At 37.3% G+C, this 17719-nt stretch overlaps 2 protein-coding genes across 2 annotated transcripts; one reads left to right on the forward strand and one right to left on the reverse strand.

Annotated features, from left to right (window-relative positions):
• The first annotated feature begins 1345 nt into the window (after positions 1-1345).
• LOC132149648 (ATP-dependent RNA helicase DDX39A) lies at positions 1346-6877 on the forward strand. The gene is made up of 10 exons (XM_059559043.1): positions 1346-1503; positions 2399-2607; positions 2694-2821; positions 4061-4337; positions 4417-4535; positions 5180-5311; positions 5551-5660; positions 6016-6160; positions 6239-6386; positions 6657-6877. The coding sequence occupies exons 2-10, from the start codon at positions 2400-2402 to the stop codon at positions 6671-6673; spliced, it is 1284 nt and encodes a 427-aa protein (XP_059415026.1). The 5' UTR covers positions 1346-1503; position 2399; the 3' UTR covers positions 6674-6877.
• A 1683-nt stretch (positions 6878-8560) lies between these two features.
• Positions 8561-16923, reverse strand: LOC132149650 (CCN family member 1-like). Its single transcript, XM_059559045.1, has 5 exons — positions 16718-16923; positions 14313-14526; positions 11842-12246; positions 10685-10863; positions 8561-9576 (listed from the first exon to the last, which is right to left on the reverse strand). The coding sequence occupies exons 1-5, from the start codon at positions 16772-16774 to the stop codon at positions 9271-9273; spliced, it is 1161 nt and encodes a 386-aa protein (XP_059415028.1). The 5' UTR covers positions 16775-16923; the 3' UTR covers positions 8561-9270.
• Between the last annotated feature and the right edge of the window lie 796 nt (positions 16924-17719).

Raw genomic sequence — 17719 nt, forward strand, 5'->3', positions numbered from 1 at the left:
CTTTAAATGTGACTCATATTTATAGACTTGAAAAATTATGAAAATTACTTGAAAGATCATGTTTCTATACTTAACCGTTTAACTGTCACTAGGCCAATTAACACATTGTAAACCTTAATAATCTTCATTTAGAAAAGCTTTAAGACTCTAGTTTTCATAGTGTTATTTTTATTTTTTTCCCCCTTGGTTACTTTGTATGCCAAAAGTAAAAAAAAAAAAAAAACATCCATTCTAATGTTGTGTCTAAAAATGTTTAAAATGATATGATGATATGTTATGATTCAATGGAACTATATATGTCTGGTACCTTTCCGCATGTCCTTTACAGTCCTTATATGGATCATTTTGTTTTGTCCAATATATTTTATTAAAAAAAGGTACATGTAGTGCAGTGAATCTTATATATCTTTACCTGTTTCACATCAATAACTTTTTTCTACTTCAACAATAATGTGCCAGAATTATGTGTTACAAAACATTTGAGATTTACAGTTGAGTTGGAAATATCATTATTAGGTCTATGCTTAAAAAGTGGGATACATTTGAAAAGTGGGTTAGTTTCCTGTGTAAGACACTGTAGGTGTACAGTTTCCATGTAAATCTATAGTTTGATCGTAAAAACCATGTGATCTAAAGGCATATGTTGAAATAATAAATTATTTGCATATGCATGAATTTGATGGGGGCAGTCATGGCCTACTGGTTACAGTAGAGTCAGACTTGTAACCCAGAGGTCGCAGGTTTGAGTCTCAGATCTGGCAGGGATTGTAGATGTGGGGAGTGAATAACCAGAAGTCTGACTTTCTAACCATTAGGCCACGGCTACCCTACCACCATAGTGTTTGATTTGAATCAGTTCCTTAATATGGTGCAACATATCAATCATAATATTACATGGAGTTAAATCTTTCTATTTATTTTATTCTATTTCTGTTCTTACTACTTAATTTATTTTTGTAAAGCCTCTCACACTAGCATTCTCTATTCTTTATCTATTCTATCTTCGTTCTCTTTTTATTTATTATATTTAAAAAAATTAAATTGCTATGTGTTCTGCGTTAGACTATACTTTGTGACAGCACTTCCATATTCTTGCCCTTTAGTTGGTTTTGATTGCTTATTATACTCATTTGTAGGTCGCTTTGGATGACTAAATGTAAGTGTGAGTCAGTTATATTCTATCATAAACTATAATCAAATGTAACTGTACGTTTCAGTCAGTCGACTCAGAAAAGGCTGGACTCGAACACCCCAACGCGAGCGCCCCTTCAACGCCCCCACCAGTATCCAATCACGATACGGTTACATTTAAATTGATACGTTCGCAAGCCAATGGGAGTGTGCGTTGAGACAACGAGCGCGAACGTTCTGCCAATGAGAGCGCGCGTTATTCAGGAGGCTGGATTTCCGTGCGGTAGTATAAACTGACTGAGGCCTGACGCGTGCGGTTTGAGGCAGTTCTCCGTTCGTGTATTTAGTTTTCCTACGCACTATCATCTAAAGGTAATTATAATGTACTTTATGTTTAGATGTAGACCTCTTTCTGTGGTATTTCGTGTAATGTTATATACCGTCGTGTATTTTGTTCAGCAGGGAAGATTCGTTTGTGATCGGAGTGTTGTCTCATTGTGCGTGTTAGCTGTGTATGCTAACCGAAGCGCGCGTTTATTTTCTGATAAATAGATTTGAACACGGTTTCGTGCTTATGGTGTTGATAAGCCTCTTGGAAGCACAGGCCCGCGTGGAGTTTTATTTGTGTGTGTGTTTTTATTATGATAATTTATTTTTATGTTCGTGTTTGTCGTCATGTTTATGGGTCGCTAAACCCCGGTCTATTGTAAGCGGCGCGTTGGCGACGAAACGTTTGAGTTATTGGTAACGTTAACACAAATCTTCGTGTCTTTGCGTAGAACATTTTATGTTCGACGTTCTTGTCTTGACATGAAAGCCTTTATTTGGATGTTGATAATTGAGGCCCATTTAAACCCTGTCCAGTAACAAAGCGTAACGTTACCACGGTATTACCGTGTTTCTTTTGTACGTAACGTTACTTCTTTGCTTTATTCAGTGTTGAGAAGTAGGCTAACTAGTTACATGTAATTTCATTTAAAAAAAAATTAACTGTGCGTTTTAGAATTTGAAGACAACGTTATTGTCGTTTTCTGTATAAAGTATATCATTGTTCCTTGCTGCCACCAAAGTACTTTGTGTGAAATGGCAGGTTCTTGTAGATTTGTGACAGACAAAATCTTCTAGGGTTGTTTACATGATTTCTTTCCTTAATTTCATAGTGTAGTTTTTCTGAATGGTGGTCCCTCATGCCTGCTCCATTGAAGCATGAGTGTGTGAGTCCTCTGAAGTTGTGGTTTAATTGATCTCCCTCTCCTTTTGTTTCCAGAATGGCTGAGAATGACGTTGACAACGAGCTGCTGGATTATGAAGAGGACGAGGAGCCCCAGGGGGCCCCGGAGAGCGCTGCTCCAGTGGGCAAGAAGGAGGTGAAGGGCTCGTATGTGTCCATCCACAGCTCGGGCTTCAGAGACTTTCTGCTCAAGCCGGAGCTGCTGAGGGCCATCGTGGACTGCGGTTTTGAGCATCCGTCTGAAGGTAGGAGACTCTGAGATGCTGTTTCTCCTAATGTAACTGTTTATCTTGATTAGCATCTTAAGTAAACGTCCCGTTTGTGTTTCTAGTGCAGCACGAATGCATCCCGCAGGCCATCCTCGGCATGGATATCCTGTGTCAGGCCAAGTCTGGTATGGGAAAGACCGCCGTGTTTGTGCTCGCTACCCTACAGCAGATCGAGCCGGTGGATGGACAGGTTAGTATATCAATCTTGGTTTGTGGTGAAACCATTAGAGCTATGTGGGAATAGTTTGGTATTGCTTGTGAGTTGATGAGAGAAATTAATTCATAATGTAAAAAAACTTAAACAACTATTTCCTTGACTTGACTTTTTTTTTTCAATGAAACGATGAAAATAATTGCTTTGAAGATTATTTACACTTATGTGACCATTAATCAACATTAGAACCATGCAGGTGCGAATAGTGTTTAAATATAGAATTACAATTTATAAATTGTTTTATTTAAATGAATCAAAAACGATCAAAATAAAACTGATATTGAAGATGAAATACTTTAAAATGCATACGATTACTAAGATTAAGTTATTTATGTGACAATCACAATTAAGAACTGAACATTCAGTCTTAAAATTTTATAATGTAAAATTTTTTTCTCTGAACTGATTTTCAGTTTAAAATGATCAAAATCAGACTTAGTGATTAAACCTTTTATTTGTGCATGTCTTGTAAGCCTTATAAATAAAACGTGTTATTTTTAAAAGTTGCATTATACTACTATAATGTAACAGCACAATCTAAAATTATTAACCTCTATCTCATGCTACTAATAAACAGAATCATGAATGTTTTAATTATTGCAGTGTTGTTTAAATCATGATGTAAACTTGCTATAAACTGTTTTTGGAATAAGTATTTTAAATTTACTTGATACAGAATACAAAACGGTTTCTGTCACCGATCAAGTTTTGTTACTTGTGCTATCTCTTTTGGCTTGCTTAGTTGGGGACAATTTCTGGCAACATTGTTGATTTGTCTTGACACTATTTGAAGAGAACTGAATTGAGCTGGACAATGATCTCAATGATGAACTGACTTTAACTGATGAACTGAATGTTTTGTGTTGTCCTCTTTCATTATAAATGCATGTCTTTCCAGTTTTATGCTGTGAAGCTGCTTTGACACAATCTGTATTGTATAAAGCGCTATAAAATATAGGTGACATGACTTGGAAAATTTTTATTACAAAATAATTGATTCATCTGCAAGTTCATGGTTTGTTGGTTAATGCTAGTTATTTAAATATTATCTCTAAAATATTGTAACAGTGACAAGTTTATTTACTTATTTTTTACTTTATGACATTTTAGTTGGTGATGGGCTGTCAAGCACTGGCATAATACTTGTTCACCGATCTGTGACATGCCAAGCTTAAGTTTGTTGAAGATTAAGTTGACTGTTTTCCCATGATTCAGGTGTCAGTGCTGGTCATGTGTCACACGCGTGAGCTGGCGTTTCAGATCAGTAAGGAGTACGAGCGCTTCTCCAAGTACATGCCCACGGTGAAGGTGGCCGTGTTCTTCGGTGGCATGTCTATAAAGAAGGATGAGGATATCCTGAAGAAGAGCTGCCCTCACATCGTGGTGGGCACGCCGGGACGAATCCTCGCCCTGGTCCGAAACAAAACCCTCAACCTGAAGAACGTCAAGCACTTCGTTCTGGACGAGTGTGACAAGATGCTGGAGCAGCTGGGTGAGTGTTTGACCAAAAACTGCTCCGAACTGTGTTGAGCTAAGCCTGTGATGCTTAATCTGACGGGTTTGTTTCTCAGATATGAGACGTGACGTTCAGGACATCTTCAGACTGACCCCTCACGAGAAGCAGTGTATGATGTTCAGCGCAACCCTCAGCAAAGAGATTCGACCCGTCTGCCGCAAGTTCATGCAGGACGTGAGTAACGGCGGTTTCTTTTCTCATGAGTTACAATGTTTTTGTTGAATCCAGAATTATTTTTATCTTTTATAAAGCTTACATATTAGTTGCTTCAGTCATTCAACTTAAACATCATACACTTCATCTACTTTCCAAAACTACATTTCTCATTTGTTTAGTTTGTTGTGTTTAATGTTAAAAACCATAATTCCTTATACATATTAAAACATTTCAAAATGCAATTTCTATAATACAATAGTTATGCTAGCTGGTAATGTATAACCTAACAATGAGCAACATATTTGTTCAAGATGTTAAAGAAAAAAAACTAACAAAAGCAACAATTCCTCAAATGAAAACCAAATATGAATGAAAACCGTTCAAAATTGGCAGACTAATATCACTGACGGGCGAAGTGTTATTTTATTATGCTTAAAATAGCACAGCGGGAAACATGGCAGTTTTTAAAATCAGTATTTAACAAGGCTTTTGGTACAGTGGTAGTTTTAATGGAAATTATCTGACACCGATTAATCAATTTGAGTAAAATAGTCAGGCTGTAATTACAGCTTTGTTACCCAGCTGTATAGTACTGATGATGATTTCTTAATGTAATCTAAAGCTTGTAAAGCGTTCTGTCGGTATGTGCGGTCTGTTTTCAGCCGATGGAGGTGTTTGTGGATGATGAGACGAAGCTGACTCTTCATGGTCTGCAGCAGTACTACTGCAAACTGAAGGACAGCGAGAAAAATCGCAAACTCTTCGACCTGCTCGACGTGCTGGAGTTCAACCAGGTGAGTTTGGCACTTAACACTCATTTGAGTTTCCAAGACCACTTGTAGATGAGGAATACAACAAGCAGATATTTTGTTGATCAAACTTGAACTAATTTACTCCAGTTTCATTGTGATTTTTCAGTGCCCATTTTTCCAAAACTGTGAATTTGTTCATTTTTTATTTTATTTTTTTTCCGTGGAATTTAGTTTGTCATAAGTGCTTGACCTCAAATGCATGTTTGACTGTTGTCCTGCAGGTGGTGATATTCGTAAAGTCTGTTCAGCGTTGTGTGGCACTTTCACAGTTACTGGTGGAGCAGAACTTTCCCGCCATCGCCATCCACAGAGGAATGGCTCAGGAAGAGAGGTGCGTGTACTTGTTTAGGCTAAAAATACTGTTATGAAACGAAATATCATGACCGTTGACTTAGCTAAAATCCTTAAAGACACAAAATGCATGAACTTGTATGTCCATGTAATTCTTTTTTGCTATGTAACCCGCTAAGATTACAAAATTGGTGTTTTCCCATTAAGCTTTTTCCTTTGCAGCAACCGTTCCTGTTATTTCTCATACATTAGTGATGATCTCTTCAGTGTTGTTAACATGCTTGTTCCAATAATGCTTATATCCTTAATCAAATTTTTGGAGCACTTGAACATTTTCTTCATTTGATCATTGAATATTTAATGCACAAAGCTAAGAGTCTCTCCTCTGCTCGCAGGTTGTCTCGGTATCAGCAGTTCAAAGACTTTCAGAGGAGGATCCTAGTGGCCACAAATCTTTTCGGGCGAGGAATGGATATTGAGAGGGTCAACATCGCCTTCAACTACGACATGCCGGAGGACTCCGACACATATCTTCACAGGGTACGTGTCCATGCAGTCGCCACAAGTGTTTCAGATCACTGGAGCGGCACATCTCACATGGTCTCGTCTCGTTCTCAGGTGGCTCGTGCGGGTCGCTTTGGCACCAAGGGTTTGGCCATCACATTTGTGTCAGACGAGACTGATGCAAAGATCCTGAACGACGTCCAGGACCGATTCGAGGTCAACGTGGCCGAGTTACCGGAGGAGATTGACATTTCCACTTACAGTGAGTCTTGGGTCTCGTCTTATAACCCATCAAGCGTTGAGCATGAAGAAATAAACTATCTGCTTCCAAATTTAATGTAACCTAATCATGATGAATTAATAACGGTAATGTTGGCTAATGTAAGGCTAGTTAACTTGATATTATGAGGTTATTAGCATTGGCTCTATCAGAGCTGATTTATCGTGCATCAGTTTCAAACGTTTGTTTCCCATTGGTTTCTTGTAAAAAGTGACTTGTCTTGAAGTGACATCTGTCTCTTTCTCTGTGCAGTTGAACAGTCCAGATGAAGATCTTGGCATTTTCAGAATCGCAGATATTGGATCACGGTGGGGTGCTGAACCTCTGTTTTTAAAGCATTCTTTTTACCTCAAACCCACAATTGTTTTTTTAACGCTTCTCGGAGAACCGGGCGAGTTGTCTGTTTTATGGTTTTTGTCCTAAATCATGTTTTTGTTTTGGGTTTTAATGAGATTAAAACTTTTTATATACTACTCTTGACTGGCTGTGTTTGTCGTCTGAGAAGTGTCATAAAATGTAAGTGGTTTTGTAATGAATTTCCAAATGCTTTTAGTGAAATGCTTACTCTGAAATCTTTCCAGATATTTGTCTTGTTAAACTCGCAGGCAAGTGTCAACATCTGTAGTTTGAGGATAACTGATTGAGACTTGTGTGGTTGCAAATTACTGAAATGTCAACCCAAAATAAAAACAAATCTGTTTTCTAATGGGAAATTGACTTTTTTTTTTTTTTTTTTTTCAAACAAATTCCTCTAATTCATGAAATTAATTTCCAGCAAGTAACTAATTTACTAGATGGCTCTTGAATTCATCTGTATTCACCATATGATGACTGAGATGCAACTTTTCACTCAATTTTCACGTTGAAAAAATGCTTCTCTTTGTAGTTGAACAGAAGATCAGTTAGAAATGTTACTTTGCTGATACCTTAGTTAATATCTGAGCTCTTGGTTTTTATTACATTTAAACAATGTATACCAAATTTGACTAGGCTTTTAGAATGGTATAACTAATCTGTAGAAAGCTACACCGCAGTATAATAAAAAAAAAAACACCTTGAATCAACCGTTTTTACAAGGCAGTTTATTTGAGGTAAAACAAATGAGAGGAACAAGACCATTTTAGACTATACCAATCCAAATATGGGTTTAAGCGGTATGAAAGCGTAGCATGATGGTATTTATGAAACCTCTAAGTTACTGATGTTGGCTGCTCAATGTTATTTTCTGATTATATAATCTACTCAAGACTTTTAAAAGTATGTACAAAATGTTTTTCATAAAGCAAACAAACGTCAGCTATGATTAAAGCCTAATGCTTGCCATAATGCTTGACTGGTAATAAGAGAAAAGTTTAATATTTTTTTCCTGCTGGACGATAAAACCGGTGAAGAAAATCCCACAGACACATCGGAGAGCAGAAGATCGCGCCAGGCGGGAAGAAAACGCCTATGAATGTATGTTTCCTGTTCAACGACTAAATCTGCTTAATTACCATATGATGCATTTTTGACGAAAATAACTAGGCATCCGCGACCTATGCGAACGAAAATTTTCGCGCCTCGAACGTTTGAATAAATCACGCCTGTCCAACTGTCGTTAATGACGTCACGCATTGGCTGTGAAGTAGCCTAATAACCATAGTAATAACATCCGCTAATTAATCGATTCGACAACACCATTAGTGTCAGATACTTATGGTTAATTATCTCAAAACAACAGAACGCTGTTCGTTTTTTGAATCAAGTTTACATGTAGCATGTTATCAGTTTATTCAGTCAGCAGCTTTTCACAACTTTCTCCGACCGGCTGCTAAGGACATGGCATCTGAAATGTGAAATGCAAAAAAGCTGTTTTACTCAGTTGAGATTGGGAGCTTGAACTAAACTTAACAAAATATACTAACACAATCATTCAATGACAACATGGCTTTTCAGGGTTTTTTTAGCCTGTTCAAACCCTCATTCTTCAGGTCAGATGGTGTGACTTCCGTCAATTCATGCACCAATGCCAGGAAGAAATGGAAACCGCTGCATCATAAAACACAGACAGTAGTGCCGTTTACACGAGGCTCTGCCATCACGTGGTAGATTACAGACCAGCATTTCAAAGAACCATCCCACCCATTACTTTCAAATTACATGTTTACATCAGATGCTGGTGTTTTAAACATATTTTTATTGCAAACCAAAGGGTTACTGGGTTTCCTTCTGCCCCCAAAGAAGAAGATTGTAATTAGCCGGGAGCAGAGGAGCCGACGTTTTGACGCCAGGGAACTGCAGCACTTGGCAAATATCACTTGGTGAGTTGACAAAGTCATGGGCTCACGAAACCATCAGTCTCAGTGTCGAGTCCAAAAAAAAGCGGAGTTGAACCCTGCGTAGCTTACAACGACTTCCCCTTGAGTTTCCCTTAAATTTGCCAGTATTTCTTTGATCGTCAAGGCAAAGCAATCACTGCAAAAGATGTAAAAGTCAGCCCCTGTGAAGCTGAGAGGTCCCACCACATTTAAGTGTCTAATCAGCGTCCCACTGAGGCTTTTTTTTTTCTCTCCAAACCTGCTTAATGTCTAATCTAGATCACGCAGGTGCCCCAGAATGCTTCACTGTTCATGGTAAAGACCAGTCAATCATAAAATCCATTGAATATATTCACGACTGGGATTCATCCCATCCCGGTTCCTCGCGGAAAGCGCATCTACTCTAAGACTCTTGGTACAAGGGATTGATAACCCAAAATTGGCCTTTTTCCGCATGGATCTGCATTATAATAAGGCCTCGGCCTAGCGTCTACTCGGAGTTACACTTCGAAACGCTACTCTATTGGACGGGGAAAGACATGAGAGTGGGTCTTTGGACAAACGAGACGTTAATCCACAAACTTGTGCATGTCACCATAGAGCCAACGTTGGGGCGGGAGCACTGCATCGTTCAGATGGCTGCATTCGTCATTGCACTTGCAGGACTGCACAAACATTACAGCCCTCTCGAAGCGCTCTCCATCGGGGCAGGCGAAGAGCACAGGGGCTGTCCGCATGCGCCGGGGCGAGCAGCATCGCCCGTCCAGGCACGTCCCGCAGTAGTTGGGCCGATAGAGACGTGTGCTGCGGCAGCCGGCGTAGCGCAGACGCAGAGGCTCAGGAGACTTGTGTGTACGAGAGCACTTCCTCCCCTTCTGTTAAAGAAAAATAAAAGGCTGTTTACGCTCACATCTGCAATGGAAAACAAGTGTGCAGTGGTAGGCTAAGGGGCCATTTACACAACACCATTTTCAACTAAAAATATTCTGGCCGTTGATTTTCATGACCTTGGCATTTTGGAGGCCTAAGAATGGAAACTTCTGAAAACGGGGTTTTAAAGAGCAAGTTTTTGGAAGCAAATTTACTAATTATGTGTCCTTCAGTATGTGCACAGCGACACAGTGTTTCTTTACGAAGTGACATCGCCAACTACTGGCCTGGCAAGACAATGCAAAGGTCACTATAAATGTGTGCACCTTTAAAATTGATTCTTGATTTATTATTCTTATTTTTTATTGTCTAAAATCCCTAAAATCATAAATTTACTAGAGAAGCAACACTGCGTCAGATTGAAAGACTTTAGTCTTCATAGATTCTGAGTGTATTTAATCTCACTGCACTTGTAGATCTTTTCATGTTGGCGGATACATGTTCTTGTTTTAACCATAAACTCACTTAATTCTGATAATTTTCTAAGACAACAATTCTTTTTATGTCATTTTGCATCTCCAGTAAACATATGTCCATTTAAGAATGTTTAGACTTTTGTACTAGGAATACAAGATAAAAATACTGAGGAAGTAGAGCACTTTCTATAGTGAAAGTTTGTCATTTTCATTCAAATATCACATTGCATCATTTATCTTAACATGTTAACTCATGTTTCAAGTACTACTGCTAATGTGACTGTTGTTGTTTAAGCTATTTCCATATTCAGAAACACCTAATAATATTCAAAAAATAAGCAAGGCTTTAAATAACGTTGACAATAGACCTTTTGCTTCCACACTGGGAAACAATGTAAGAGCAACATTTCCACTGTACTAGAAAGAGCCAAAGGCCAAATGATGATTGCAGGGTTTAGATTTATGGATTTCATTTAATTAATGTTTTTATATTGGCTAGTACCAGTTTGTGCCTGTGCACCAACAGAAACGTTGTTTCGTAGCTGCTCTTTTATTGGTGTAGAATTCTTAAGCTATTTAAGCAAACATAAACTGGTCTTTTCAACAGGATTGTGCAGATAATCTCTGAAATGTTTACCTTTATAGGCACATTCACAGAACTACAGGGACGAATGTTGCAGAGTATGGTTTCCTTCAGCAGTTTGCACTGAGCATTCTCATTGGTGACCCGAGATGAAACGCCCATCCCGCAGCTGCGTGAACAAGGCGTCCAGCTTGTCGTCTGTGCAACACATCGCCGTCCGGCTTGCTTCCACACTAGGAAGAGCGAGAGAGATGGGGTAAGTTAGTACACAGGCACCATTCACCCAACAGGGAACACTGACGCACAGAGAAAGTGATTACGGCTGACAGAGTGTGTGTGGGGCTGGTCCACAAGGATCTCGTGGAAAAGAAGCAGTGGGCTCCTAAACACAGGCACCCACACAGAAGCACATGCAGGAGGAACCACCACAGCTCACATTGGGACTGATTGTTATTTGATGTTTGGTGACATGTCAAGAAGTTGAGGCAAGATAAATAGTCACATAGTCAAAATGTTACTAATAGATATAATCATACTTACCTAGCTGATTAATCACAGAACATTAAAAAATAGTTTTGTATTACAAGTTTCCAGTGAGGCAGTCTCTACTTAAAAGGCACTAATTTCCAGAAGAGAAATCTGAATCCAATCATTGGATAACGTCCGGTTTTAAAATCCTTGTTTCGTTTTGTTAACATAATTGATATCTCTATTTATTTTTTCAAAAATCGGAAAACACTGTCAACACCCTGAAAAAAAAAAGTTTTCTCTGTTTTTGGAATAAAATGCAAACTGTAAATCAGTATGAATGATAAAATGAACAAACCCCTGAGTAAAAACCTTCAGAATAGAGATAAAAACAATAAGAGTGTACAGTTTGACGAAAGTAAGTGCTGCTGAAGTGGAGAAACAGCCTTTAAATATGTGTATTGTAATTGAAATCTACAGACAGATAGAGTGCAATAATAAAATCAAGCAAATAATGAATGAACAAATCATTCAATAAAAACCTTCAGATTATAAATGGGTATAAATATGTTAGGTCTGATGTATGTAAGTGCTGCTGAGGTGGAGAAAAAACTCATAGCCTCTAAAGATATGCATCGGAGTTAAAGTGTACTAAACAACTAAATGTGTATTTTATGTCTTTTTTTCATACTTGTTGACCAAGAAGTCTAGTGGTAATTACGAAACGTGTTGGGGAAACACACCTGGCAGGTGCTTTCGGCTACGCGGTTTGTCCCACTTTTTCTCCAGCTCCATGAGTTCATTGCTGGGGGAGTTTTTGGGCGTGTAGTGGAAGGGCTTTGGTCGGGGCTTCTTGTAGATGTGCAGGTTGGGGAACAGATACGGAGGCGGCTGTGGCCGTCTGAACACTGGCGGGAGGACGGAGGACTCGCTGTGACAGTCCACGCTGAGGCAGCACTGGCCCGGGATCTTGACCAGTCGAGGTGCAGGACAGGACGGAGATGCCAGAGGAATATCAGAGGGGCAAAGGGGCACGCAGCCCACCGCCCCGTCGATACAGGTGCACTGGTGTTTGCAGCCCGCGCGGAAGTTTTCTCCATTCTGATACATGCGGCCATTGTATTCGCAAGAGCGGCCTTCCAGTTTGCCTGAAGAGACAAAAGAAAGACAGGGTTTTAGTAATTATGGGGTGTTTTTGTCAGTGTAAAAAAAATTGTTGTCCCAGCTAACGGGGAATTTTCTCAGAACATTCTTCAAAGTTCCTCCAGAAACACTGATTGAACCTTCGTTCAAAAACATCATTCACACATTCTTCATGGAATGTTTCTGTTTTTCTGAAACCGTTTAATTGGTCTTTCAGCTAACATTTTTTTTTAAATGTTACTACTTGTTTCAGAATGTTCAGAGAACATTTAAAAGTAACATTTTCATACCTTTATGGTATCGTTAGTAAATTGTTCATGAAACATAAGTTATATATATAGTATATAAGTATATATATATAGTTATAAGGGGTATATTTGTAACAATAGCCAGAAACACTGTATGGGTCAAAATTGTAGATTTTTCTTTTATGCCAGAAATCATTAGGATATTAAGATCATGTTCCATGATGATATTTTGAAAATTTCCTACCGTAAATGTATCAAAACGTAATTTTTGATTAGTAATATGCATTGCTAAGAATTGATTTGAACAACTTTAAAGATGATTTTCTCCATATTTAAAGGTTTTTCCTCCCTCAGATTCCAGATTTTATAGTAATAGTTATATCTCGGCCAAATATTGTTCGATCCTAACAAATCATACATCAATGGAAAGCTTATTTATTCAGCTTTCAGATGTACAAAATATCTTCATGGAACATGATCTTTACGTAATGATTTTTGGCATAAAAGAAAAATCAATAATTTTGACCCATACAATGTTTTTTTGGCTATTGCTACAAATATACCCCAGAGACTCAAGACATTTTTGTTAGCTAAGTCCCAATCAGTATTTTGCCTTGTTATCCAGTAAAAAATATCTAAACATTCTTTAGATGAACTGTGATTCCTTTTGACATCTTTTGAATTATTTGCATTGTATTATCGAGAAGACGACCTGCACAGAGTGACAGTAAGGGGTTAAACAGAGATTGACACTCAATCCTTTGCTGTCATGAGAGAGGCTCTATGTTTAGGGCAGAGTGGAATTTTGACTTGTTTACAATGTCTTTGAGCGTCAGATAGTCTTTGGGTGTGTGTGACGCCCCCTAAAACCCCCCTTTAGTCCAACACAAATAACTGCCTTAATATAGAAACTAGCCCAGTGCACAAAATATCCTCTGTATGTGAGGAAATTAATGCGTATGTCTTAATAAAGACAACACCTGAAGCGCAGCGTGACAAAACTACATCAGTTCCTCTGTTACCTAAGTTAGTACTACATTATTAAGCAGGTTGTCATTCGATTAATTATTTTAGATAATTATTACATATTTTTGAATAGAGTGTTTTCTTTATTTTTATTTTTTTGTGACAATATATCCTATTGAAGCAGGAAGTTTGGGTGGGACATCAAAGGTTTTGTTAATTTCTGGTACCATTTAGGTTGTCCTTAACCAAACAAAACTTATGTAAATACATTTGCATTATAATATATTGTTATATCCTTATGGTAATCAAAATGTATATAAATTCATGAAATGTATGACTTTTTAAAAATCAAATGAAATCATTTTGCAAAATCAATACAATATTTTGTGACAAATACGCTAATGCAAAATCATTCTAAATATATTCTGATATATGCAAATGACTTTAAATATATAAATATATAAATTTCTTTAGCATATTATGATTTATAGGCTATTTATAGATTGTAAATTCATTTACACAAGCATATATTATGACATATTTAAATATGTAAATATTAAATATTTTATTTGTATTAGCATATTCTGTGATGTATACCAATGATAAATGCTAATGAAAATAATTTAAAATTTTATTTACACAAGCATATATATATATATATATATATATATATATATATATATATATATATATATATGCTTGTGCAAATAAAATTATACACACACACACACTCACACACACACACACACACACACACACACACACACACATACACACTAGTGCAAATCAATTTAAATCTATGAAATAATAATTAAAAGACCTCAAAAATCAAACCTAGAGGTGTTGTGTTAACTCACCCCGGCAGATTCCATGGATACTGGTCACATCGTTGCCATAGTTACACTCCAGGCCCTTGTGATGGTCGCAGGGTTTGTTCTCATGGCAGTCTTGATTCAGCTGGGCGGCACACACCTTACAGCAGCCGCAGCTGTCGGGCACCGCACTGACGCCCAGTGGGCACACGGGCCGCTCCGCCGCACACTTACACACCTTAGGACACCGCGCTCGGACCTGCAGACCACACACAGACAGACGGATGTCAACGAGGATAAAACCTCTGCATAAATAAAATGAGCGTTTCTGAATATTTAAAGGGATAGTAGAACCAAAAAATAAAGATTCTGTCATCATTTACTCATACTCAAGTTGTTCCAAAGAGTTTATTTATTATGTTGAACATTAAAAGAAGAAATAAAAAAGATATGTGGGTAACCAAAGGTTTATGGTTACTAGCATTCTTCTGGATATCTTCTTATGTGTTCAGCAGAAGAAAGACACTCGTACATGTTTGGAACATCATGAGAGTGAGTTAATGATGACAAGAGTCTTTATTTTTGGGTGAACTAATGAACTTGTTTATTTGGCTGATCTTAATAAAATATGTCAGGATGGCTAAGAGCTAGAAATGAAATCAACAGTTATGAAGTGAAAATTAACTGGGCTCATCTGAACAGCAAACATTTCTAGACCACTGGCCAATGTTCTGGGGTTGTGGCTATAAGAGATGCAGCAAAAAGGGAAGCTAAAGATAAGTACATTTCTCTGTCTATTAGATTGTGTTTTATTAACATCAACCCCATACCTGCACCTTACAATAATGCCAAAATAGTCATTATTGTTGTACAGTGTGAGAAAAATTACGCTATTGATGTGTGCATGACCAGTTGTTTTTGCTGTATCTCTTCTAGCCTTAGTCATGTTCTGGCAAGATTCATGCGATGTTAATACAATGTTCAGTGTTATCTTTCTTTAATAATGTTCTGAAAACTTTTTAATTTGATGTTCATCTTACTTGTTTCAAAACGTTCACATAATGTTTGAAAATGATAAAATGGAAAAAAAAAATGTCTAAGAAATATAAACTTACATCCGGATTTGGTACCAAGCTATACAAAATATTTAATATAATACTACTGAATTGTAAAAAAAAAAAATAAAATACTATTGCCATTTTTTATTACTAAATTATTTTTATTCTTTGCCATTTTGTTTCTAAAGAGAATGAATGTACCGATGTGAAATTACACCAATAAAAATCGATATATATATATATATATAAACAAAAAATTTTATAATAATCATACAACCAAAGAAAAATCTTTTTTAAAACATTAATAAATAATTTGAAAATTCATAACATCCAAACATTCAGAAAAGAGAATAACATTTATAGATTCATAGGAATATTAACAAAGTGTTCTTAGAATGTTTGGAGAATGTGTTTGTTGAAAACGTTAAGGGAACATTCCATTTTATAACTTTCAAACATGATGAGAATGTTACTTTTGAACATTCCAAAACAAGGCATTGATAATGTTCTAGAAAAGAAACATTCCATGAATGAATAACTTTATTAAAGACCAGGTAACATTAAAAGAACCTTCTGTTAACGTTGAGAATCTTTCCAGAAGGTTCTTAAGGCTTTCTCTGTTAGCAGCGATGAGAACAATTCATCTACACTTCACGATTTCATTTCTCACTGGGAAAGGACTGTTTCGTCATTCCAAAGATTTTTGTTTTTCTCCATTAAAGCCAATTTCCATTGGATCATTTCCGACAGCACTGCACCTGTTTCTGTGTGAACTACCCAGCCAAGCTTTCTGAGAATGACCACAGCGCCTGGCATCTTAAACTGAGAGGAGACCAGCTCCTGAGTCTCTCGGGACCCATATGTGGATCTGAGCTCTGACATCAAAGCATAACTCGGACCCCCCCTGACCGATTCTGACCGCCGGGGTTAATGGAGCGGGACTGATGTGCTTTGGTTATTTTGAGCTGTGCTCGTCTATTTCTGAACCGCAGCAACAGACTCTCTCAGGTGTGCAAATCATATATATATATATATATATATATATATATATATATATATATATATATATATACATACATAAATTATATATATATATATATATATATATATATATATATATATATATATATATATATATATATATATGTGTGTGTGTGTGTGTGTGTGTGTGTACTTATTCAAAAAATACAGCATACACATATATTTACTAATATATAAATGAAACAATTGTATTTACATATAGCTATTTATACATAGGCTACATACAGTTATTTATGCAACTATGCATAATTATATGAACGACTGATATGTTTTGGTCTGCATTTTCTTAGGTTTCTTATTGAAATGAACTGTTGCTGTTTACACTGTTTACATGGCATTCAAGTGACTTACCGTCGTGCAGATGATCAGTACAAGCACCAGCAGACACAATAAATCCCTCATCTTCATAACAAAACCCTTCAGTGTCCACGGAAGATGATTTATTGAAACTGTAACCCGAATGAAGCACTTCTACTCTCACAGACAAGCTGTAATAATCCAGACAGGCGCGTTTATTCCAGCCGTCTCTGAATCCGGCAGTGAAGTTTTTAACTCTTGTTTTCATACCGCAATCTTTATACGAGTGAACTGTGATTTATCCGAAGCCCCGCCCCCTCGACCAACCAGAGCGCGGAAGCGCCGCCGGGATTCTAAAATGGGCGTGGTTCTGACGTCGAGGCGGGGTCATGATGATTCGGGGGCGTGGCCAGCGATGAATGCAGTCATTCATAAAAACAACTTCATTCCAGAGAGGAGCTGCTGTCTGCTGCTTTTTGACTTATATTTTAATACAAATATTATGGATGCTTTAAAGTCTCTGACACGCATAGCTCTGTCTGCTGTGAGCTTTGTGCATGGCTAGATAAATATACTCAGCTGTGTGCTGCATTAATAAAGCCACGGCCCAGAAAACAAGCAGAGATTTCCTGTATCAAGAGACAGATGGAGAGATAGATCAGATGAATTCAACATATTTTCAATATTTTCTTCAGCTTGTTCAATTTTCAAATTAAAAAGCTGTATTGACTTGATTATGTAATATTGGCAAAACATTGTACACAAAATTTATAATAACTATAAATAAGTGCACAATATAAAAATAACAATAGCATTTGTCTTAAATAACTAAGGTGTCACGTAATGAAAAAAAAACAAGTCTTGAGATTTGAATGTGTTTCTCAGGTCAGGCCATGTTTTCAGTCGTCTCCTCAGGAGTGGAAAAGCTCAGAATGAGCAACTGGCTGCACATGGAGGAGATGGATGGAGTGATGTAGAAAAAGATGTGGGTGGAGGAGTGTGAGGACCAGATCAAACACACTACAAGCAAAAACTGGTCTGTGGAAAACGACCGAG

This window comes from Carassius carassius, chromosome 9 (assembly GCF_963082965.1).
Source record: "Carassius carassius chromosome 9, fCarCar2.1, whole genome shotgun sequence".
Lineage (NCBI taxonomy): Eukaryota > Metazoa > Chordata > Actinopteri > Cypriniformes > Cyprinidae > Carassius > Carassius carassius.

Excerpts from the sequence above, each read along its gene's own strand:
- LOC132149648 (XM_059559043.1), top strand. The coding sequence starts at position 2,400 with ATGGCTGAGAATGACGTTGACAACGAGCTGCTGGATTATGAAGAGGAC. Across the intron at positions 5,661-6,015 it reads GGAATGGCTCAGGAAGAGAG|GTTGTCTCGGTATCAGCAGT; the intron begins GTGCGTGTACTT and ends CTCTGCTCGCAG. Across the intron at positions 6,161-6,238 it reads CCGACACATATCTTCACAGG|GTGGCTCGTGCGGGTCGCTT; the intron begins GTACGTGTCCAT and ends TCTCGTTCTCAG.
- LOC132149650 (XM_059559045.1), bottom strand. The coding sequence starts at position 16,774 with ATGAAGATGAGGGATTTATTGTGTCTGCTGGTGCTTGTACTGATCATC. Across the intron at positions 10,864-11,841 it reads TAGCCGAAAGCACCTGCCAG|TGTGGAAGCAAGCCGGACGG; the intron begins GTGTGTTTCCCC and ends CGCTCTTCCTAG. Across the intron at positions 9,577-10,684 it reads CTGTGAATGTGCCTATAAAG|AAGGGGAGGAAGTGCTCTCG; the intron begins GTAAACATTTCA and ends TTTCTTTAACAG.